Source organism: Accipiter gentilis, chromosome 17 (assembly GCF_929443795.1).
Source record: "Accipiter gentilis chromosome 17, bAccGen1.1, whole genome shotgun sequence".
Taxonomy (NCBI): Eukaryota; Metazoa; Chordata; class Aves; order Accipitriformes; family Accipitridae; genus Astur; species Astur gentilis.
The window spans coordinates 30,308,100-30,332,506 of record NC_064896.1 but is presented as its reverse complement, the minus strand read 5'-3'; the positions used below and the strand labels follow the sequence as shown (position 1 = coordinate 30,332,506).

Genomic DNA, 24,407 nt, shown 5'->3' with positions numbered 1-24,407 from the left:
GAAACAATGCTTAGTTCATGTGGGAGAAGTGTGTTAATGAAAGGTTAATTCTTACGTCTGGTTTGAACATAATGGTTACTCTTCAAGGTATGCAGCCACTATAGGAAAGGATAGAAAACACCTTATCAACCTTTAAAATTTTAATCACTTTTAAAAGATTTTTTAAAATCATGTTAAGAAAGTCACCACTGTATTTCTGTCCTGCAGGCTCGCATTCAAAAGGCTAAAGTATTTTTCAGCAGTGCAGTGGTGCTGGTTTGGGGAGAGGTTCCTCTCTTCCAAATAATCTTTTGACCAGTGGAGGGGTTTTTTTGCTTGTTTGTTTTTCCTAAGCTGCATTCTAGAAAGACAAGAAGGTGCATGCACACTCCTGGTCAGTCCTTCCAAGTGAAATTTGCCAGTGGATTTAAAAGTTAATCAAATCTGAAGGAAGGACAGAAGTATCAAGTAACTGTTTTTACAACTTTTGTGTAAGGACAGCTGCACAAGAGGCACTAGCTATTGCCTCACCAAGGAGAAGGTAGGCTGAACTCTGCTTTTCCTTCCCTCAAGGAGACCAAGGGACAAAACCACTTAATAATGTGTGTCTAGAGGTTTGTTTGTTTTTTTTAATGGCTGACCCCTAAGACGACACTTCATATTGCATAATTAAGAAATGACAATTATGTTTGTAGACTTTTACTTAAAAGTCTTAAAAGTTCCAAATTTCCAGTGAAAGCTGTTACAGAGTGCTGAACTTCCTGTTACCCAGGCCACACCTGCCTCTCTTATTTTTCCTTTTTTTTCCTAAAAGTGTCAAGTAGGCCATTTTTTATGAAATTAATTTAGCAGTTTTGCTGAAAAAAGGTCATGCCTTCTCACATTCCAGTCTATATTAATGATGGTGTCAGAAGCAGGCTGTTAGAGAGTTCTTTTAAAAACGTGGAATTTCTTTGGGGGGTGGGGGGGAGGAGGCAGGCAAAGACAACACTTTTGTTTCGGGGGTCAAACAAGCCTCCACCAAGCTCTGCAACACCATGGCTAGTTGATTTCACGTTCTGAGCTGATAAACAAGTATGTTTGCAAGCCTGGAGTTTGTTTAGTTCTTGCATTATTTATATCATGGTCCTGCTTTTAAGCATTAACATACCTAAGTTGCCTCGGAGTTAATAAATGCCCAAATCAGGCCTTAAGGTTCTTGGGTTTTTTTACTTCTTGGCAAACCATATTCATGTAGGTGGAATAGCTTGCTGTTTCCACTCAACCATATGAACGACTGTCTTGATTCCTCTTTGCCCCAATCCAATTCTAACTATCACCTAGATGTAACCACGTAAGAAGAGTTCTGTTTTATAAGTGTAAACAGGAAACACCTGAAGGAAAGTCTATTCAAATCATTCCAGAGTGATTAGTATGTGATGTTGCTGAGAAATTTAAATATCCACTTGGAATGAGTCAAGTTTTGCTGAATTACCTTGTGTAAATTTTTGGATGTGGTTAGGAAAAAATGCTGGAGCACTCCATACACATACTGGCTCTGCATTAACCTGCTTCCTCTTGTATAGGAGTTAACAAAAACGCTGGATGAGATTTCAGAGCCCACAAATCACCTTACGGAATGGAGGCCAAACCAGACTCTGGGTGGAGTAGGATGAATTAGGGGCATGAATGCAGCCCATGGACCACAAGGCTTGTATCCAGGACAGTCAGAGAGCCTATTACCTGAGGACTGAGTCTTTCAGAAGAACTGAGGTGACGATGTTGGAGCTGGAAGTGTACAAATACTTTAATTTGTGTACCCTTTAGATTCAGGTGTTGCTTCAGTGTGAGAAGATCTGTAATAGCACATCTTGGGAGGGTGAAAAACAACTGCAGACTCTGAAGTAACTGAGTTTTGCATGATATTTCTCTTATTATGAAGCATTTCAGATGATCTCATAGGTCTTGCATCTAGCACCAGCTAAACCTTTGGTACTTTTTTTTGATTTATTTAATTCCTAGTAAAAGTGAAAATATCTTTGAAATTTTGAAGTGCTTTCTGCCCTTTGAGGAAACAACCTTGTCTTCACAGTAAGATGGGCTTACAAAAGTAAAAGCAGTGGTTCCTCCTGCCAGTCTTAGTCTTGTCTGTTTTAGCAGTACATAGGCAGAAGTTGGCAAAGCACATTAGCCGTGATAGGGCTGGGAAAACCAAAGTTGGTTCCATGAGATCTTGGAGAAAGAAATTAGATTAGTTCAAGAAGGATATAGTTCTCTTCCAAAGACTGCTAGGAAGCATTGCAAGTGGCATGTATCATTCCTTCTAATTCTTAAATACTTAGTTCATTGGGATGAAGCGTTCTTATGGATCCTGGTCCATCGTCACAGATCCAGGTCATGGCCTGAGCAATTCTGGCAAATTTACATAGCAGCCCATCTGGTAGTTAAAGAGCCTTTCTGGTTATACACTTTAGGAAGGATGGTGAACACTTTACTTGAATGCTGGGCTTTATAATTTGTTGGTGGGAGCATCTCTTCTTGAAGTGTTTAGTTATATTACAGTAAATGAATAATTGACTGCTGTTTTGCTTGAAAGCTTGTTAATATCCCGTTTGTTTCTGTAGCTTACTGGAGGTTTTGGCTGTGTGTCAGCGTTGTGTATGAGCTCTTCCTCATCTTTATACTCTTTCAGGTAAGTAACTTAAACCTCTAGTTACTAAATGCCAGTTTAATGTGGATATAAAATCCTTTGTGGTGTTCTTTAGGATTCTCACTGACTACAGGAGATGCTCTTCATCTTTGTGAAATCAAATCATTGTGCTATTTAATGAGACTTCTAGGTTGAGGAAAAATTACAATATTACAAAAATATTTCACCTTGTCTAACCTCCAGTTAGTCTCAGCCTAGGTTAGACACCACAGTGCAGTGTCCTTAAATGAGTTGATGAGAAGTCAGAGTTCTTCTTTAGATCAAACAGTCAGGAGTTGATGCTTCTCATGTTTAGTCTCTGCTCTGCTGGACTTTGTGACTTGCTGAAGTTGCATACCAGCTGTTAGTTTTTTAGATCCTACAGGTTGTAGGGTGAATTCATCTTGTTCCATCTTTTGAAATACTTTTTACCTTGAATGATAGGTGCTTTGAACATTTTTCAGTTTATTGCCAGAAATTCACAAAACTTAATACACTATTTTGTGTAGTGGCAGCAAACTAAGGATGATGTTTTTTCTAGAAAGACATGCTATTGGTACTTCCAAATGAAGTACCTTATTTTTTACCATATTCTCGTCCTTTAGTAAACTGAGAATTTTCCCCTGGCTTTTACAATTCTATGAATACTCAGAAATGCAGCAGTTAAAGTAAAATATGTTGAGATAAGCAAGAGCAGTAAACCTGATGCTATTAACAAAGCCTTTGTGCTCCTATATGTATACTTACACCACTGCAAATCAAGTTTGAGTGCCAGGAAAGAGCTCGAGAATTTGAAGGAGATTCATCCTTTCTTCAGTTACTCAATCGAATTGTTGTGGTCATCTCCTCAGGCAACAGCATGATTTGAAACCAAAAGCAAATGTAGTGGTACTAAACCGTGAGAGGTAACTGTCCTGTCAGACAGCTGGCTACTTTTCAGATTTAGATTCCAATTAGAGTCCCCAGTTGTTCATTTTCAGATAGGTCCTTCTTGCTGACATCTTAGTAACATTTGGTGCTCTATTTTAAAAGGGTTGTGCAAGTACCATCACATACTCATCAGGTAGCTTTAAAAAATTTTAGATGAGAAGGATGAGGAACATGTGTTTTAAAAAAAAACAACAACAAAACATTTTGCCTCTAGAGGCCAAGTGAGCTTGGAAGAAGTGGGGCTGGAATTCAGAGGTGTCAGGATCTGTCATGTCTTCTGTTGGAGAAGGGCATTTGCTTTGCAAACAAGTTTTTAATATTGATCACACCCTTTCCAGCTAATCAAAGATTTCCTTTGGCTCTAGTATTTCTTGTTCTGCTTGGCTTTCCTGGAGCCTCCCCAAAAGTCAGTGCCAAGCTCTCTTAAGAATGCAAAAGTGTCTTTTTTTTCTTTTTTCTTTTTTTTTTTTTTATGCTTGGCTCATTGTTTCAGTCAGCAGCTGGAATGTGTCCACAGTAGATCAGTAAACAACAGTGTGAGCTTCTGTCCCGTTGATGTAACTTGGCGGTTCAGTGTAAACCCTTATGCAGGGCCCTAATGTCTCATTAGGGTTTCTTTCAGGCTGCCTGTCCTGCTTGGAGGGAGTGGAGTTCTGACCCTTTCACAGGCATGAACAGGTCTGTCTTGCCTTTTTTTGTTGTTATTCCTCACCACTGAGGAATACTTACTCAGTTCCAATTTATTCTTACGTTCCTACTGTTTCATGTCACCTTTTTTTTCCAGGCATCCTTGTAAATGATACTGCTGATTAGCTGCAGTCAGACTGAATCATATGTTTCATTTTTATTTGATAGTACTGTTGTAGTTCTGAATTCTAATAGAAAAGCCTGGAATTGTGTTGCTTTCCTCTGGTGGTATATTATGTTACCAGCCATTTAGTTGTTAAGGACACTCGCTAGCTGTTGCTCAGCTCTTTACTAAAAATACATTATTACTTTGCACAGGTTTAAATAAGGTTAAAATTATGCTGAGTCCGTAAGTGACTAAACTTCCCTAAAAGCAAATGCAAGCTCGCTCATAGTTGAAGCTTGTCTTACAGTTAATGTGACTTTAGTGGTGTTATTCTATAATGTTTTTATTATTGCTATTAATTAATGTTGGCCTTGCCCTGCTTTTACTGTCTGCTAGTCTGTCATAGATGTTACATTGCTTCTATTGTAAAACATTGACCACAACAGTGAGCAATTTCATTGGAAAATACTTATTCAGCAAATGTGTGTCTGAGTTACTAGTAAATTTGGTCACTGTTTATAACTAATATTTTGACAATTTCTTCCTTGCTGTTTGCTTCAAGTTTATTACCTGTGCTGCTTGTGGGACCTTATTTGAAATGACTGTTTATTCGATGAGTGGCACTAATTTTTTTCTGCCATGAAATGCAGTGCAGTTCTCGACTTTCTGTAGCTGAAGTGAGCTGAGCACACATGTGCGACTAATCCTGCTAACAGTGCACCTAATCGGTGTGCTCAGTCTGCTGATGTTTGCATGTACTGTGTTTCGTTTGAGCTGCATGTTTAAAGTGCTGCTGGATCTTTCCCATTCTAGGAAACCAGAAGGTCACCAAAGCAGGAGATGCAGCCATTAAATGAGCCTTTCCTGAGCTACTGGCTGCTTTTTCTTTACCCTTGCCAAGCTTGAGGAGAGGAAGGGCAAAAGGGTCAGTGGGAAGGATGAATCGTGTGCCAGTTCGAGTACTAAGCTTTTGGGAGGGAGGGGGCATACAGGAGTGGCTTAGGAAACAGAGTTAAGTATCTCCAATTTTCATCTTTAAGAAATCTTAAGTTCATTCGGTAGTAATTTTTTTCCTTAATGCTTAGCATTAGAGGCCTGGAAAGTCAGGTGTATATGCTGTGGGGTGCTTTGAGGTCTGGTTATATTTCAATAATTGTTCTGCAACAAATTTGAAAAAACCCCACCCATTTGAAGATACAATGTTGATCTGAATTATCTTTGTACTTTTCTGTGCATTAATACTTACTAAGAGGGAAACATGGGATTTGTGTTCCTTTTGCAGACTGTACAAGATGGCAGACAGTTTATGAAGTACATTGATCCACATTTAGGTGTTCCTTTGCCAGAAAGAGATTATGGTGGCAACTGCCTTATTTATGATCCTGGCAATGAAACTGATCCATTTCACAATGTCTGGGTAAGAAACAAATAAAGTTACTTGCTAATGAGTCTGACTATTTTTTGGTAAAAGATTGCTTAATTGAACTCATAGAAGTGCAGTCATGAGTCTGAGTCTTGAATGAGAGAACAGGTCATGACTGACTCTTTTAGCTTCCTTATTTCTCTTCTCCTGACCTTTCCTGTTGATCAGATGGAGATGCGTGTCTCTATCCTAATTACATTGCCCAGGAGAGAGGGTAAACTGCTTAGTAACCCTTGTTTCTCAGATTATTAATGTAAACCTTTTCCCCTAGGAGTCTGGGTTTATTTGTGTGCTTAAAGAATCTTCTACTTACAGTCACCTTGAGGCACAAAGTTCAAAAGTTGCATGTTGCCAAGCAACCCTTAAGTGGCACTTTTCTGAATACCAGAAACTGTCAGGTTATTGTTTTTTGCTGTCAAACAGAAGACTTGAAATTCAAGGGCAAAGGAATTCTGATTATTTAGAACTCCCTGATTGCATGAAGCTGCTAGTGCTTGTGTAGTAAGGAGCACTGAATCCTTTGTGTCTTCAGTGGGATAACTGAGAGCAATTACAGCTGTCCTTTTCTAGTTTTGCACCAAAACTAGAGGAGGAAAGGCACTCTTTGCCCAGGGATTTATGGTGGCAGGACTGATAAGATTTAAGAAGCTCTGCTAGATACAAGATGGGTGTCTGATGAAGAAATACATGTTCTTGCTCTGGCTTGAATGTGTTCTGCTCCTGTCCCCTTGGAAATCAAGGAACATGACATTTAGCATTAAAAAGGTAGTCTCTGCTTTATCAATACGATCCTAATTCTAGTTTCTGCCCCTTAAAATTGTGGCTTCGCTTTGAAGATAGCTTGTTTGTTCACTGTATTTGAGAACAAAGAAATTCATAAAATGCATCTAGTATTTATATGTGAAACAACTGAAGCTTATTGCTGCATTTTTCTTGGGGGGGGGGGGAAGTAAGCCTTAAGAATGGGTTACTGTTTGTAATGCAAAGTGACCTACACTCTCTTCTTGCTTTATAGGACAAACTGGATGGATTTGTTCCTGCTCACTTTTTTGGCTGGTACCTGAAAGTAAGAATGGGTCTTCTGTTACATTTCTGTTACAGTGCTATTCTACTTATAAAGCTTGTCTGCCTCTGTTTTAGTGATGCCAGTCTTCGTGATCAATTGTATTATGCAGTCATCTGTGAACTAGACTAAGTGTTTGTAATACATGAAAGGCACTTCCCCCCCTCCCCCCCCCCCCCCCCCCAACCCTGGCCCCCGACCATGTTAGGTCACCTCATTTCTTTCCAAAGTAACATTACATTGACAAGCTCCCTCCTCCTCCATAATTCATTCTGAGGTCAGATCAATAAAAGCAAAAACCTTTACTCCTGTAGCAAGATAAATGTTTGAATGACCTATCAGTGTAGAGAGTATGGGGAAGACAGTGTTTAGAGAAGGCAGTGAAAGTCTACTGTTACCCAGACACAAATGTGTGATGATATACTACTACTATTCTAAGGCAGGCTTTTCACAGTGGCATCTAAATCAGGATTTTAAATTGTTAACAAGAATTAAACCATTACCCATTTACTTTCCTAGTCAGTATCAACCAACTGTGGAAGGAATTCCAGTTGTGCTTGTCTGGCAGAACACGTTCAACACATGTTTTGCTGCTTACTTTGGTCTAAATATTAGCCTTTTTTTAACCTGAGCAAATTTACTAGCTAACTTTTATTTTGCCCTGCACACCTTGTTTGTTTTTTTTAAACTTAGAAGACCACCATAAATAATAAGCTGAAAAAGCTCAGGCCACTTTAAAAATAAGCTACAACTGTTGTTTTGGTTTTCCATTTTGAAAGTGCAGATGTCTTCCTATGAGTGTTTTGTTTTGGTCTGTTTCCCCCCGCCCCGCTCCCATAACCAAAAGATGAGTATGGTAGGCATGGGGAGACTTTGATTTCAGATCAGCTTGTCAGTGGCTTGCTCTGTTAGTATACAGAATTGTACATTTGGAGAAACTTGGATCTTCTTCATCCAAGAGAATTACATTAGAAATTTAAATATCAAAACAGCATTTCAGTTACATTCTGTATTTATTTTTACAAATAATGTCATACTGAGGAAAAAATGCCAAAATAGTGAGAGCCTGGTGACAAGACATAAGGGTAACACATTCCTGAGGATCTAGAATGGGATAGAAGTCAATATGCCCATTTCCTCAATCAAGCTATTTTCTGTCTTGGTCTGGAAGAAGCATAATTTTTATTAAAGAGACTGTTCCTGCAGAAATGCTTGAGATGGTATGTTGTCTTGTCAACCTGCAGTCTGATTTGAAGAGCCCAGCATGCTCCACAAGGCATCATCCATACTCTTCAGTGTCTTTCTTGTCTATTATGCTGCATACTTGATAAGTTTAGAGGCCTGTGAGCATTTGGCTTTACTAGACTATCACGTGATAAAAGTAAGATTGTTATGAATTTCCTGATCCTTTGCTGGATGCTGGAGACAAGATACTCAGCTGTAGAAATAACCAGTAAACAAACCACACCATGTGTGTCCTCTGTGTTCAGAGTCTAGAAGGGTTAATCTCATATCCCTTATGTTATCAGTTTTAAAATTAGGAAGAAAGGTAATAATTTTTCCATACACTGTTGCAAAACTGTAAATCTGAGCAGTGCCTCTATCCCAGCTGAAACCAGGACAAGTATTTATGGAGTTCTCCTTTATTTAGATTTCTAAAAGGCATTAGTGTAAGTGGTGTCTGGTTCTACTCAGTCTGGTGTGCAAGTATTCATTTTTGTAATGGTTTTTAGTATGTTGTGCAACGCTTGTGGATATTTGAAAGATTTTATTTTTTTTCTCCCTTTATACAGACATTGATGATTCGAGACTGGTGGATGTGTATGATCATCAGTGTAATGTTTGAGTTTCTGGAGTACAGTCTGGAACACCAACTTCCAAACTTCAGTGAATGTTGGTGGGATCACGTATGTACTGCATAGATCATGATATATTTGTCTAAATGGAAGTATATATTTTAATGGGAGGGGGTAGGAGGTTGCAAGAATTAAATTATATCAAGTGCATGTGGCCAAAGATGTATGTGTGACTATTGCAGCTCGGGAGCATTGGTGCTTCTCTGTGTTGAGTTTGTAATATGTTTGTCACTGTGCAACAGTTTGAAAACACGCAAAATTATACATAGTTAAATACTTGGTTTGGTTCATTTCGCACCAGAGAAAGAATCTAAAGCTTTACCTGAACATTTTCAAATATTTGGTGATGGTACAAACCATAAAATCTGAAATTAAGAGAAAGGTAAAACATTGTTTATAAAGTTTCAGATGGTGATTTTTCTTGCCTGTTAAAAAAAAAAAGGCAACACACAGACTCAGTGCAATTTGTGTCCAGGTCTTCCTTCTGTGCAAACTTACCTTTGCTGTTTTCTGAAAACAGTAAATATTACTGTGTTTACAATTTCTGGTGTGGCTTATAAAAAAAGATTTTAAAAGATAAACATTTGGCCTTACTGAAAAGCTGTGTGGTCTTTGCACATGATAGTCTGTAGCCATTCTTGTCCTAAAATACTGCTTGTGTCTATTTTTTCAAGCCAGGGTGACTACTGTGATCTAGTAGTGTCTCTATGGGAAAAAAACCACCAAGCTCTGTAGCTTAAAGTGACACTTTTTTTTTATTTTCCTATGAAATGTAAATTCGTTATGAGAGCGATAAAAACTATCTACATTCAGGGCACACAGCTATGGTTCTTAATATTATTTTGGCTTGTTTTTATACTTAAAGTACAAGCTCTTTCCCAAGCTTGTAATGATTTGCTACGTGGTTGTATTTATAAAACTAAATGCATTATGCATAAAGACATCTAGCAAAGCTATTTTGCCTTAAAAAAAAATTCTTACAAAATTAACACTCTGTGCTCTGCTGCTTTGAATGTGGAGGACAGCCAGGTTTTTTTCAGCTCAAGAGCTCCATCTCTAGAATTAATGCTTGGCCATAAAACAGAGCATAGGGAAAAAACCACTTGTTTAATTTCACATCTTGAGCCTGGATATAAATAATTTATTTAGGAGGCAGCCTGAAGCTTAAAGAATATGTTAAGTTATTGGGCATAGTAAAAACCAGTCCATAGGAACCTCTTCAGATGGGTTTTTTTGGTGTGTTCCTAAAGTTACCACTTAAGAGTGGAGTTGAGCTGAGAGTAAGTAGGAAGAAGTCTGTTCTGTAGCAGAATGAATACTGCAAAAGAGAATCAACAGCCATCATATGTAGAACACTTTTGCTTTATTTGAGTAGGCTTGGGTAGCTGAGATTCTTTCTCCTGACAGTTCACGCATCTCTCTTCCATGGGGATGTTCAGTCCTTGTGAATGAGAGTGTGTCCGTGTGTTTCTGTACCTATAGTATCTTCCCCTTTACAACCTTTAGTGTTTCTTCTCCAGCATCACTGTGTTTTTCTCCTTTCAGTGGATAATGGATGTGATCTTATGTAATGGATTAGGAATTTACTGTGGGATGAAGACTCTGTCTTGGCTTTCTTTGAAAACATACAAATGGCAAGGACTTTGGAACATTCCTACATACAAGTAAGTTGGTGTAGAAAGTAAATCCACAAGCAGTAGCATGGCACAAAGTTTGGGCCCATGTTAAAGATCTTGGTTGTTGAAGGGTTGTTCTGTTAGGGTTAATGTGAATTAAAGAATTCATGTGTGTTTAGATGACTCAAGTATCTAGTAACTTATTACTGCATGGAAGCTTGTTATGAGAGTTCTACTTAACTTGTCAATGAAATCGTTGATGCCTGATGTCTAGGAGTGAGAGCATCTTGTGGAAATGAGCTTATTCATTGAAATTGTTAAAGGCAATGCAGGAATCCAAGTCGGGATCGTGCTCTCTAATTCACAGCAAGGATCTATTTGGTCCTTGTGCAAATAATGCATTCCCTAGTAATCAGAACTTCATAGTAATTGGGACACTGAAACTTAAAAATTAATAAATCCCTTGTAGTCTTGTACCAGTAATGAACTGTCCTTTTCTGAACTATTCTTTGCTGAGCAGAGCAGAACTGAGGAACTGCTTACTACAATGGATGTGGTATATTAAAGTTTAAAATGATAGTCCAAATAACAGGCTTCTCTAACTCAGAATGTTAATTTCTTTAAGCATTAATTTTTATGGAGTAAAGGCATTTTGCATATGTGAATTAGTTTCTCAAATGGAAATGTTAGTAGATGTCTCTTATGTGCTGTTTCTTAAAATTGCAAGAATGCGTTCTGCTTTTTTTCAGAGGTAAAATGAAGAGAATTGTCTTCCAGTTCACCCCGTATAGCTGGGTCAAATTTGAGTGGAAGCCAGCATCCAGCTTACGCAGATGGCTAGCAGTTTGTGGCATAATCTTTGTAGTAAGGAAACTTCTCTGTCTTTTCTCTACCATTTGATTTAATGTTTTGTAACACTCAAGCAATTGTCAAGAGTTTCAGCCTAAGTTACCGTTTGTACATGGTGATGTTTCTTTAGTTGAAGCTGGAAGAGATCGCTTCTGAATCCTGCAGGATTCAGTATCTGTTTCCATGTCTCTGGTACAGTTTACAGATTCATTGCATAAATATTTGTTCTTGCTGAACAATGTTGATTTGCAATGTAAACAATATAAACTGTGATCTACTCATAATTCAGCATGTAACTGCTGCTACCAAAAACATTGACTTTGGATGAAAATGGCTTGTTTCTCTCAGTCTTAAGCACATACATATCATAATTACATTTAGAGAGGTCTGGAACCAAAGCTTTAGGCTTCTCTTTGTTAGCTCTGGGCAGCGCAGCTCCCAAAGTGCACAATTTTGCCTCAGATAATATTTTTATACAGACTTTAATTCAATTATCCCAGGTTATTATTTTTTTTAATTTTTGTTTCACTGAACATGTAGCACCTGATGGTGTTAACAGTATCCAGCTTGAGCAGTTCAGGTAAACTAGCTCCCCCATTTAGACAAAAGAGAAAGTTGGCTTCTCCAGCAGCCACAGCAACTTGACAGTCTTGCCTCCATCTAGCCATCTTAGTGGCTGAGGCTGTATTATGGGAATGTAACATCTTGAATTCATAACTTCCATGTCACAGGTATCATGCACATGACACTGATAGGGAGGATAAACTTGGCAGTTTAAGTGCTTTTACCCCACTCCTGCCTTTTGTCAGCTGGGGGACTTTGGCCTTTGTGCTATCCATGGGATGTCACATGGCTCAGTTTTGAGCAACTCAAACTTACTTCATTTCAGCAACTGTGAAGTTTAACTTAAAAAAAAAAAGTGACACTTCTAGTGATTCCAGAGACAATGGGCATTAACCAGTTTCTGTATAACTGCTATGGTACAGGATATAAGTGTGCATTTTTTAACAGATGCTAGAATGGCATACCTTTAAGCATCTTGAAATAATGTGGAATATGATATATGGTGGTGGTTTATTTTGGGGCTGTCCAGTGAAGTTCCCTATTACGGTTTGCTGAGTGGGACACATTAGTGAGCTTGGCGAGCCACCACCACCCCTCTTTCTCTCATAATAACCCTGTATTTTATGCTGATGTCAAATTTCAGACCTGAGTGTGCTTCAGGAACAATGTGCTGTCTGTAAGTAAGCAAGCAGCATACAGCAGTGCCAGCAGCGAGTGCCAGGCAGTTTGCAAGCTCAGTCAGTTGAATACAAGTTCACATCACCTGATTTCCGCTACACAAAACATTTGCCAAGTTCACATAGCACAACAGACTTGCTGAGGTTCCCATAGTTTATAGAAGTAAAGGAAATGTGCCTGCATAAATAAAATTAATATGTTTCTCCAAATGGTTACTCTGTGCATGCTCCCAACTTTTTGCACACTTATGAAATTGGGGTTTAGGTGCTGGAGCAGATTTTGCAACTGAGAGATTCCATTGAATTTATACTAGTCTTTGGTATAATAATTTTTCTTTTAGCAAAGCCTACCTTCAGCTGACAGTTTATAAGCAGTTTCAGGTATTGGCTCACTCTTTCGGATTAAACAATGCTTAATGCCATTTGTTATCATTTCTTTTGAAGTGAGAAACTTGTGTCTACTTGCTCACTTAATCACATTGCGAGGGCAGCTCACTTGAGAACATCTTGCTATAAATGTATAACCAATTCTCCTAATAACGGCTTTGGCAGTGATGTTTGCATAACTTTGTAAAAAAAAAAAAAAAAAAAAAAAAAGAACCAAAACCCAGGATGTACTGTTTATGCCTCTTGTTATTTTGGGGTTCCCTCAGTCAGATTTTAAATGATAGTGAAAGGACAAGTGGTTGCTTATAGGATTTGTCATCAGTAGTTCTGCAGATACTTCAAACTCTCAATAAACTTGTTCAAAATTAGAGGTAGTGCTTGTCCAGGTTTCTGTTGTGGTTTTTTTTGAATACCTCTTCCAACACAGAAAAATTTTAAAAACCCAGCTGTTCTTGGTCATTATTGCAACTGATGATAGTGTGCTCAGTAATACTGAGTAGGGCTTTGCGGTGTTAGAGAAATGGTGGGGGGATTCATGCAGGGAGAGAGGGAGATTCCAGGCTTCATTCAGTGAAGTCTTCTGAATGTAATTAAAATGTCCTTTTTCTCAGTTTTTATTGGCAGAGCTGAACACATTTTACTTGAAGTTTGTCCTTTGGATGCCACCAGAACACTACTTGGTCCTGTTACGACTTGTCTTTTTTGTCAATGTGGGAGGTGTGGCTATGAGGGAGATCTACGACTTCATGGATGACCCGTAAGCCAGTCCTCTTGTGTATATACCATGTCAAGCTTCACTTGCTTTATTTTGAATTTGCTCCAGCTTGTTGGCATCCATCTCAGAGAAAGAGTTCAGCTTCTTGGGGACAAAAAGACCTAATCCCAAAGCATCTACTTTGTGTTCTTTTGTTTTGGAGGTAAAATTCTGACTACGTCTGGTTAGAGAACAGCTGTTGTTAAGGGCATTCTATGTGCACTGTTTTTAACATCAGTTTTTAATAAATGATCACTCTTTTGAGAATGTAATGCGTAAATTAGCTGGAGTGCCACTGGCTTGTGGGCGGAGGAGTACTGAACTCCACTTTCAGGTTGATAGCCAGGAACTACAGTCCTTAGACGTACCTTCTAAGGACAACAGGGCCCAAACTAAAAAAAAAAAAACCACTTTTCTTAAAGGTGCTTCTTTTCTTGAGCATTCTTCCAACTGGTCCCTGGTCCTCTGGAGCTCTTGTGGCATCCTCTTGCAGATCAGAGGACCCTTTATAGCAAAGTGTATTGAAGGCAAAGTGCACCCATACGCAACAGTGCATGTACTTTCAGACTGTTCCTACTTAAGCATCATATTTGTCCTTGCTGCTTTTGTTTCTGCAGACCATGTAAGACCTGAGAAAGCTTTGTTCTCAAAATCATGTTTTCCTTTAAGTTTTAGTAATAATGTCACAAATTGCCTGAGCCCACATCTTAAGTCTAAGACAACATCTGGCTTCAAGGGATGTTCATTGTCTGTCATTGACCAACACAAAAAGTGTCTGTGTTCAGAATTTAGGGTTCCAACATTCTATGAAGATCAGTTTCCCTTGCAAGGCTTTGACTCCTAGAACTGGGAAGAAGGGTCAACCCACATTGCTTAGTCGGATTTCAGGACATTCAGCAGTGGCAGGCTGCCCCTGCCTTTGGTGTCGGACCTACTGGTTTGGGACGTGCCTCCAACTCAAAGGTAAGAAGAGGTCTCTGCCTCTCACTGGTGAGCTCCTCTCCTTAGCACCATTCACAATCTTCTGGTCCTCGTGTTTGCGTTGGAAAAGCTCCTTTGCCCTCTGTTCAACCACATGGCATAACATTGAAATTTAGGAGAATCATCAGTCACTGGTGCCTCATTGCTGATTCAGTTTGTTGCCATTCTTTCAGTGAGCTGGAGAAGTTAATCCAGCAAGCAGAGACTCATCCTGAACTGCATGTCTTCATCATTGCCACCACTACCTGCTGTTCTGTTTCTCTTGGTGGGCAAGGTGACTAGCCCGCTCACTTCTGAGGTTCATGGCTCTGCTTGATGCACCACAGAGCTGACCTCATCAGGCCATTCATGCAAAATGGCAGAAACTAGCATCTGGTCTTACCTAATATCTTCTCTGTGAAGGCTTTTGCATCTGGACTTCAATTCTGTTGTGCATTTCAGGTCATCCAAGCAGAGGTAATCTACCCCTGTTTTACCAACTTAGCTGGGTGCATTTTTAATTGCACATAATTTTGAACCAAGGAGCCGTGCTGGATTCTTCCTGATGTGTTGTGTTGTAGGGAGAAGCTGCTGGGGGAGAGCAGGCTGTACGAGAGGCTCCCAGCTAACAGCACATGAGAAACCTTCCTGACCTTTTTCTTTTGGAAATGCTCAACTAAATGGACAAAGGTTGGAATATTCCATTGACCCTCCTTGTCAGAAACATGGTTCATTGCCTTGTCTGGTAGTGACAAGATTGAGGTAAACTGATTAGATCTTTTCAGCTAACCTTGCAATATTTAGTCTAGAAAGTAGTAAAGTTCAAATATGAAGACTTTTTTTTCTTATCCAGGATTCTTAGTATCTGCAGACAATTCTTGATCTGAGCATGGTGACAATAAAGTATCTAGAATTGAAATAGTCCAGGAAGAGGGGTGGTTCTTGAAACTGTTCTCCAACTCTTACATACCACGCTGCTATTGTGATCAACATGCTGCCTCTGCGTTCTTGAGGACTGGCTGTGTGAAATATTCCTGACCAGAAATGTCTTGATGTAAGAGTCTGTGTAGTATTTGACCTTGTCATATATTCCTGGTTCCTAGTCTTCACATCTCTTCCAAGGAGTCTGCATTGAGGCCATGAATTTTAATCTCATTCATCAAATAAAAAAAGGACTTTTCTATAAAATCTTTCATGAGCAGAAGGGCAGGAAACCAACTTTCTTCCTCAGCAGCTTTAGCTTCTGCACAGCTCTTCTGTCGGCATTACCTTTAATTCTTTTGTCAGTGTGCTGTCATAAGCTAGTGAAAGAAAACAATAGCAAATGAGGAAGCAGATCAATAAAGCAGAAAGCTGACCTAGTCATCTGAATAGCTTGAGTTCACAGTGAGAGATTTGCTGTTTCATTTTTTTCTCTCTATGCATGTGTTAAGGCTAGTTTCTGCCCATTTAATCTGTCATACCAGATGAACCACCTGGAGCAGTTTCTGAAGTCCTTTCATCTGAGTTGGTCTAGGCGGGATACTTTTCAAAATTGAATGCGCTCATCCCATCTGCATCAGCAATAACCTACACTTGATTTACTGCATCATATTTTTTTCCAGTGTATTTGGATGATTTTGTGTAGTTTGAACTTATGCATTGGTGTCAAATATGATTCTCTGGCCTCATGTTTAAGAAACTGTGTGGTTTGTGTGCTTGACTTGCAATGACTCCCCTGGATTCAGGAGAGGGTAGAGAAGCTCTGTTTGCTCTCTGTGCTTAGATCCCTTCCCAGATACTGAGAATCCACGGGGATGCAGTGGAGCAGATAATGTCTGAGCAACAGGAAAACACCTGCTAAAGGAAGGATGCTCTTGCCAGTGCAGCTGCTGGCATCTGATGAGAAGAGGGGAGGAGAAACTGGGAGCAAATGTGTAGTCGCAGCTCCCTCTGCCCCAGCACTATTGGAGATGCCTGGGATCTGTTTGAATGTGTGTGAACTGGGCAGTATACCAGCTGGAGGTGGCAGGGTGTTGGGCAGGCTTGTTTCTCTGCCTAGCAGAGGGAAGCGTTAGCAGAGCAGCTACACTCTAAGGAAATCCTAATCAGGGATTTGTTAGGTGGCTTCTCTTTCATCCACTGTGTGGCAAAACCGGCAAGAAAGTACAGCCCAAAGAGCTTACATGGCTGTTGAATATCACAGCACTTACTAAATCAGTGCTTCAGCCAGACAGGAGGCCGTACATCACAGTGGTCATAGAGCAGACTAGAATTTCCCATTGCTGCAATGCCCTAGAAGTACTGCAGAGGTCATCTTAACATGTCCATCCCTCTCTTCCCAGCCCTCTGTAGATTTGTTATATCGCTTTGCTCCCCATCTCCTCTGTCCTGCCCCAGTAGTTCTGCCACTTACACAGAATTCTTCCTGGGTGTGTTTCACTTCAAATCTTATGCTGTGGTAGGAATGGAATAACACAGTCAGCTGGACAAGAGAAAGGACCTGGTAGGAAAATGTACTTCAGAATACACTATGGTTAAGTGAGAGGGCAAGGCACTCTGCAGAACAGATGTGCCTTGTGATTAAAGCAGAGACATGTAGAATAAAGGCAGAATAAGGAGTAATAGAAGGCAAAAAACCCAGCCACCTTTAAGTTTAGTTGGGGGTGCTTCTATTTGCATGGTTTATCTCTGGCATCTTCAGAGATATAATGATCAGTTAAGGTAGTAGGTTTAGGGCTAACAGGAAGGTGCACCAAACTGCTTCTCTGTGTGTTTTTTAAGTAAATACAATCCAAAGGCTGTTGAGAAAAGTTAGTTGTGTGTGCTTGCTGGTGAAACAGTTGGTGATTATGATGGTTGAGGGTATTTCTTTTCTCAAGTTCAGTCTTACTTGATTCAAATCAGTTGCATTTCAGGAAACATTTAAGTAAATCATGCCTTTGAGAAAGAAAAGGAAAAAAAAAAACCATAAAACTTCTAGTAGCTTTCATGTGGTTCTTTCCTCTAATGGGAATAAAATCCTATTTTAGATTCAGAAGATGAGTAATGGAAGAACAAAAATTTAGTCTACCAAGCAGGAAGTGATATACTTGACTCTGTCCTGTTGGATAGCACATCTGCATGCACCAGTGGTGCTGTGGTGGGCAGGATTTCAGTGTAATCCAATGCATAAAAAAAGGGCTTGTTCTGTTGCCCAAACAGAGTCCCATCTGATTATTGACACATGAATCATCTGCCCTGTCAGGTCAGTAAGCTGTAAAAATGTCAAGTCTAGAAATGACATGAGCAGACCAGGTCAAGAGGTGGAGGATCTGGCTGGTTTAGATCAAGCAACTTACCTAGGCTTCTAGCAATAGGCCGTTACCTGTGAGGGTAATGAGGTTTCCTGAAAGGCAGCCTATAGATATTTTGGTTTTATGTATTTACCATGCAGGAATAGGTGACCCAAGAGATGGTATACTTCCAATCTCTCCTTCTGCAAGTAGAGCCTCTGAATAGATGTCTTGATTCTACTGCAGTTTAATTTCTAGCGTTACTGATTGATGAGTCCTTCATTAGACTTGTACGTAGCACTGTAGCTTCTCATTGACTTGTCTGGTACTGCTTAAAAACAAACCCTGGGGATTAAATATTAATCACGTATTTGCCCCAAGGTTGTGTTGTCCTAGAAGTGAAAGGCTGTCCTTGCATCTTTCATTATCTTGCTTGTTTGTTATTAAGCTTTCTTCTTTTAAAATCTTTTCAGAGATCATTAGTGACAGCTCATTGAGTACCTTTTTGGAAAGAGTAAGTTTCAGAATACAATTATATAGGAGTTAAACATAGTTACAGCAGTGTTACTTGATGTTTGCAGAGGAAATCTAGGAGCAGAGCTCCTATTTCATACCATACCCTGAACCTCAGCTGATCTCAAGCTGGTCAGATAATTGTTTGATGTGGATTTACCAATACCCTGAAAATTGGGATTCTTCTTTGCATCATATGATGATGTTTAACTTTTCATGTGTTTTCAGAGCCTCTGATAGGAAACTCAAGTAACATCAACGTGAAAGTCCTTAGCCTGCATAGCCTTAGTACATGTGTAATCCAAACTAGACTTTTAGAGTTGTGCCAAGGTGAATGAAATTATTACCCCAGCTGTCTTTTTATGAATATTTCTCTGAATGCTTAACTTTACAGCAATAGCTTTGTTTTATCTGTGCATTTATTTTGCAGGAAGTTCCATAAGAAATTGGGTCAGCAGGCATGGCTGGTTGCTGCTATTACTGCCACAGAGTTTCTGATTGTTGTGAAGTATGATCCCTATACACTCACGCTTTCTCTTCCTTTCTACATTACCCAGTGCTGGATCTTGGGGATTATACTTGTACTCACCTGGACAGCCTGGCGTTTTTTCATTCGGTAAGCAGCGTTTGATGGGCTACATTCAGGTTGAGCCTGGGTCTTACAGGGTGGGTTGTTCTGGACATCCATTCAACAGTGCATCTTCAAATGTATGCAGTCATTAGCCTTCAGTGCCTCCTGAAGATAGATCACAACTCTTTTGGATGGCTACAGCTGCAGTGGTTTTCTGTAAGAGTTATTAAATAAGCAGGGAGTTTTCTGTGCATGATCCTGGCGCTTTTCTTTCTGGATCAAGCCTTTGGTAGCTTTGGTCTTTGTGGGACTACTTGTGTTAGTGTTGCTGTAGAAGCAGGTGAACAGTTAAGTGCTGACTGCACCTGGTCTTCCTCGATGAGTGAAGATGGCAGACAAGATCAGTGTTTTGTTTTTTCTGTGCTCTGAATTAGAAAGGACTAAAGTGTTTTATAGCTTCATTGCAAGAACAGTCTGCTCTGTTGCAATTGTCTGAGCTGTCCCAGTGTCGGCAACAAGTGAGCCAAGTTAAACCTGTTTGGTTTGGATGCTGCTCTGTGCAAGTAAATGAAAACCAGCTACACAAGGCTGAAAGAATTACACTTATCTATAGAGGAGGCCCAGTGCAACAGCAGTGGTTGCTCTTGTTGAGAATGCTGTTGTGTTATGCTTCTGAAAGAGGTGATAATAGCCAGACTACTAGCAAGAAACACAAATTTCAAGTGATTTGATGCCATCAGCAATTTTAGAAATTTACAGCCAGTAGACTCAAGTGGGTTAAGTTATCCCAAGGGCACTTGCATCCAGAACAGGCTTGCCTTACTGTTTTTATTGTATATTGAAATCGTTTATTCACACCACTGGTTCACCTCTGTTCTTCTTTTTAGTGACATCACTCTGCGGTATAAGGAGATAAGGCGACAGAAGCAAGAGCACAAATATGAAAAGGACAAATGCTTGAGCAATGGTGATGGACACTCATCAATATTGGATGAACAAAATGGGAACAAACTAAGGGAGAGGAAACTTTGAGGAACAGACAAAGGGCTGAAAGGAACTCAGAGTGCTCAAGTTGACCTGGTGGACAGTTTCAACCTTATCTTACCTAACTTGTAATTGTCATTGTTAGCTTTCCAACATGTGAAAATCCTCTTGGGGAAAAGATGTCACTTTGACATACACGCCCTTTCTCCTTGTGTACACCTAGGCAGAGTCGGAGAAAGTCTGTGTAGAGGGAAGTCAGAACCAACGCCGTTGCAACGAGATGGGATCTTCGTTCAAGCATGTTGTACGTCTTCCTTGAAAACAAGGTTTAGAGACAAGGGGCTTTAAAACAAAGCGCAAAGGGAATCTAGCTGATCTATTTCCAGTAAACTGTGAGATTTTGATTTTGACATTTGGGCATTAGGAACACTTGTTTTGGAGTGTACAGATACCAGACACAGGAAACGAATCTTTTTTTCTGCTGAAGTTACCTTGAGCTGTGGAGTAAGATTGTGTAAAGTGTTCAGCCACCAATTAACAGAACTGCAGTGAGATAAACGTAGATAAACTGCAACTTGTGAACAAGTTGCGTAACTTGCACAGAATGTAATACAGTACACTACTGTTACAGCCCCTGTAGTACGGGGGTTATTGCCTTTCTCTAAACTGACTTTCAACATCCTGGAATAGCCTACAATAGTTTTATGTTTTATCACAGCTCTAGGGAGACAGACAGCTGCTCCTTAGGGGTTTTTGTTTGGTTGGTTGTTTAAGTTTTTCTTTTAGTCTTGGTCATCTTTTAAATGTAAGGGAAGGTTAAATAAGAAAGGTCAACCTGCCTTTCCTTTGCTTCCTGGAGTAAAATATATTACAAGCAGAAAACTGGGAGGTACTCCATCAGTCTTAAGTTATTTGCCTTATTCTCAGCTCTTTCAGTTCACTTACCAAGGGGTTTCATTCTTGGTGTCTGCTGTATGGGGCATATCAGGTTCTGCCATCCTTCAGAGCGGCCCCGTTCCTCGCAAGGTAACTCCAGACTGAGCAATCTGCTGAGTCCATCTGGAAAAGGCGTTCTCTGCAGTCACGCACAAAATAGCTGTTAACGTGCCGCCATCCCTGCCAAAAGAACAAACTGAGGCAAAGTGCATCGTTCTTCCCTGAGCACTGTGTAGCAGTGAAGGTCTGCAGGCTAAGCTAGACAGCATTTTTGCTGGTGACTCAGCATCTAGGAAAAGAAATCGGAAACCTGGGCTGCATTTTTTGAGGGGGGGTCATTATTCCAAAATGTAAGTGCTACACTAAGCATCAATTTTGTAACCTCTGCTCTAAGCCTTTGCATTGGCATCTAAGGCACTGACGTAACTGTAACCATATCAGTTTTAAATACTGTGATCTAATCTGGCTGTTAAAGGGTATTTTTTAGGGAAGTGTTTATCCAGAAGAAAATGACATAAACACCACCAGTAAAATATTGAGAGTGCAACCCCAAACTTTTTAAGTGGCAGGAGGACCTGCAGAGCTGCTGACTAGCAAATGTCTGCATTTTTTATCTGTTTTGGTCTTGTACGTGAATGACAACCAAAATCTGCATTTCTCCCATGTTTACAGAGTGACCCGAATACTCTCCACCCCTAAAGAATGGGCACTCAGCAGTTGGGCACTCTTCAATTAGTTGAGCAGTTTGGCTGCATCTGAAGAGCTCAACAAATTATGCCAGAGTTTATGGGCTGGGGGATGCCCCAGTTGCCTAGCAGGTGCAGAGGAGGGTGACCAATATGAGAGGTAGCATCAGGCTTCTTTCTCGAGTATGTACAATGTACTGTGGATAGTCACTCAACGGCTCCTCTTAAATGATAGTATTTTGCTGCTGTGAGGTAGTGAAGAATATATGACTGTGTAACTAGATGCTGACAAATTTGTAAATGGGCAGAGAGTGCTGAGTTGAGCAAGTATTTATTTCTATGCCTTTCCACCCAGAGTCGTTCTAGTTCCAGCTTTAGACCAGTCTTAAAAACTGTTAACTGATTGTTTGGTAGCTCGTACCAGTGTGTTGTGCTCGTGTAGTCCCAGCTGAGCAAGGCTCAGGTCGGTATATCTCCATTCTGTTTGTGCTGATTAACACTGTGGCCCCCCCCCTCCGATCTCTTTGCAATACAACCTCCAGGGTCTGTCTCATGGTTTGGGGGCTAGCCGGTGCACCTGAGGAGGATCTGTCACTGTACCTCCCTCCTCCTCCCCTCCCCACCAAAGACCCACTTATGTACATTTGAAACAACTGGTGAAGAACACCTAGTATTCTAGGTATTCTTCTATATATGTTCCCTGGTAACGATTCTGGAGCTTTGACCTAATACATAAAACACTGACTTGTTTGTCTACATCCTTCTAAACAGCTTTTATGGTTAGTCTGGATAACTGAACTGGTGTAATAAAGCGATGTTTGCTGGTGTGTTCTTTGGTACCATGTGTGTGCACTCATGGTTTATTTCGCTTGCTGCCTCGCGAATGGAACTGGGGGGCTAAGGGGACTTGGTCTTAATTCCCCTTCGGTAGCAAGGCTATCAAATGCATTGGCACTGTCCGTAATGGATGCTGGGCCTTAATGAACTTGTCCAGGTTTTCAGAGAAACAGATGTTACAAGCCCTCGGTCCACTTCTGTGATTTGGAAATGCTTCTTGCAGTACATTTTACAAGGGTGATCTTTCCCCTCTAAAGTGGAATTGGGCTATGCATGATATGTTGAGTAACTTTGTAGTCTGAGTGCTTCCCTTGCAGACTAATGTCTAGTGTTGCAGGTGGGCTCTAATCACTGCAATCTTGCCTGGTTTTAGGAATCCTTTTGTGATCATCTCTCGGAGAAGTACTCAAAAGCAGCCTCCTATGGAGAAGATGAAAGGACAGCTGATAAGCCTCGCTTAAATTACATTTGGAGTGTCATAAAATGAGACCATCCCTATGGAGATGAAAGAGGCAGCAGTCTCCCACTTCTATACAGACCTGTATCTTGCTGCTTATTTTCTTAGCTTACCTTCTTTGTCAGAAAACTGGAACAAGATACCTTCCTCATGTGGGTAGGCCCTAATATTTGTAGTGAGATTTACCAAAGGTAAGTTGTTGGCTTTAAAAAAGGAAAAATGCAGGGAAATGGGTGAGTGGGTGAGAATGTGCTCAGCTAATGCTGTTGTGGGTGACTTTTCTTGCAAGTGTTTTTTTCTCTTTGTTTTGGAGGCAAGCTGGCAGGGGATTTGAGACTGCCTTGAGGTATACAGTTTTGATGTCCCTCAAGCCCAGTTGTGCAGATTGTTATATTTGTTAAGACAGGATTTTAGGTGGTGGTTCCAAGTTGTTAGTACTTGGGTAACTGCCTCTGAGGAGACCACCTGCCTGCCCGCACCCTTGTTTGTCCCTGCTTGCACATGATGCAGTAGTGCTCCACAGCCCTTACAAGCCTGTTGTTGCCTTCCCCTCGCTGTACACACACAGCTTTAGCGAATGCAGCCGTTGGGTTCGATAGCAGAGGGGCTGCCTGAAATTCCCTGGTGTTGCACAGAGGAGGTTCTGACACAGCGCAGTGGCAGGCGTGCCATTCTGGGTGAAGATTCAGGGGGAAATGGCTGCTTCAGAGCATTTTAAACTAGTCAGCAATTAGCTTTACTTAATTGTTCCAGATAGAAGTACCCACTGCACAGGCTTACACTGGAAGTCTGCTGACTTGGGCAGTCAGAAAATGGCTTGATGTGAGCAGCCTGTACCCTCCAGTCTCTAAGGCTCTGATTAGCGCCAGTTTGTGGGTCCATCTCGCCATCCTTTCTGCTCCCCCCAGTCGCTATTCCAGCTGCCTGTTGTGCTGGGAGGAGGGAGCAGTAGCACCTGGGGCTGCGGAAGGGTTTCTTTGCTGCTTTTTTTTTTTCTTTCCCTGTGAATTTTTGGTCCTATTACTGGCCTTAAAGGGCCTGTGTGATGCTTATGGAATTGTCAGCTTCTGACACAAGTATTGTTGGGGAGCTTTTCCAGGCGTATTTTGACCAAGAATAAATAGCTTTCCTGCATAGTGGGCTGACTGAATGTGCCACCAGAAGCAGAAGGCGGCTGAGGGACCTCTGCTACATCCATGTAGTGGAAAAAAAGTAAATAAACCCACAAGGGGTGTGTGGGCCACCTTGCGGCTACCTGAACTGCTTGTGTGTTGGTTGCTGGGAGGGTTTGCTTTAGCAGTCTGCATTGTTGAACTGCTGTTGTTTAATTATCCTCACAGTTATCAAAGACCTGACCTAAGTAAGCAAAAGGGTGACGATAAACTCATGCCGTCTGTTAGCAATATGAAACTGATTTTTAATGCATTAGTTGGCATCTGTGAGAGACTGGATAAATCTCCAGGTGCCAAACTGGGGCCTTCGGAGATTACCAAAACTCAGCCAAACCCAGTCCCATTTAAAACAGCTCTCTGCAGGTCAGCTGCTGCCGCCGTGAGGCTGAAGCGATGGAGCCTTGAGGTGGCCCTGCAAGAGGCTGCTGGTGTCCTGAGAAGGGGGACAGCCTGCCATGTCCCTCAAGATCGTAACGTC

The 24,407-nt window shown here is 40.7% G+C and overlaps 1 protein-coding gene across 3 annotated transcripts in view; it reads left to right on the top strand.

The window, feature by feature from the left end:
• The window catches only part of PTDSS2 (phosphatidylserine synthase 2), a 42,116-nt gene extending 19,814 nt beyond the window's left edge, over positions 1-22,302 (top strand). For all 3 annotated transcript variants that reach the window (XM_049820123.1, XM_049820124.1, XM_049820125.1), the window contains exons 4-12: positions 2,583-2,650; positions 5,653-5,787; positions 6,809-6,859; positions 8,650-8,763; positions 10,258-10,376; positions 11,078-11,192; positions 13,417-13,562; positions 18,717-18,902; positions 19,745-22,302. In XM_049820123.1, coding sequence (XP_049676080.1) covers positions 2,583-2,650; positions 5,653-5,787; positions 6,809-6,859; positions 8,650-8,763; positions 10,258-10,376; positions 11,078-11,192; positions 13,417-13,562; positions 18,717-18,902; positions 19,745-19,889 — 1,079 coding nt within the window. In that variant the 3' untranslated portion in view covers positions 19,890-22,302. The remainder of the gene's footprint in view (positions 1-2,582; positions 2,651-5,652; positions 5,788-6,808; positions 6,860-8,649; positions 8,764-10,257; positions 10,377-11,077; positions 11,193-13,416; positions 13,563-18,716; positions 18,903-19,744) is intronic.
• Positions 22,303-24,407: the final 2,105 nt, after the last annotated feature.